General features: G+C 63.2%; 1 protein-coding gene across 1 annotated transcript in view; it reads right to left on the bottom strand.

Annotated features, from left to right (window-relative positions):
• Positions 1–280, bottom strand: part of C1QL1 (complement component 1, q subcomponent-like 1) — a 21,244-nt gene that overhangs the window by 6,499 nt on the left and 14,465 nt on the right. The window contains 1 exon segment of the mRNA XM_010832510.1: positions 47–280. This exon segment is cut by the window's right edge and continues 16 nt beyond it. Within this exon segment, the coding sequence (XP_010830812.1) occupies positions 47–280 (234 nt within the window).

Raw genomic sequence — 280 nt, 5'->3', positions numbered from 1 at the left:
CTCTGCAAGAACGGCCAGGCCAGCCCCATGCCCCCGGCGGGCCCACCTGGCCGTTCTTGCAGAGGTCCGCCCACATACTGGTGCCGTCGCCGCCGCGCATGAGGACGTGGTAGGTGAAAAAGTAGGTGCCGGGAATATTGCACGTAAACTTGCCACTGGTCGCGTCGTAGTTGTTGCCGAGGTTGGTGACCACGTCGTCGAACTTGAGCACCTCGTAACCCTCGTGAGGATTCTTGAGGCCGGCGTAGAAGGCCACGCGCGGCACCGTGGTGTAGGTGGC

This window comes from Bison bison, unplaced genomic scaffold (assembly GCF_000754665.1).
Source record: "Bison bison bison isolate TAMUID 2011002044 unplaced genomic scaffold, Bison_UMD1.0 scf7180017861046, whole genome shotgun sequence".
Taxonomy (NCBI): Eukaryota; Metazoa; Chordata; class Mammalia; order Artiodactyla; family Bovidae; genus Bison; species Bison bison.
Note: the sequence above shows the minus strand (reverse complement) of the source record. Positions and strands in the feature narration are given on the sequence as shown.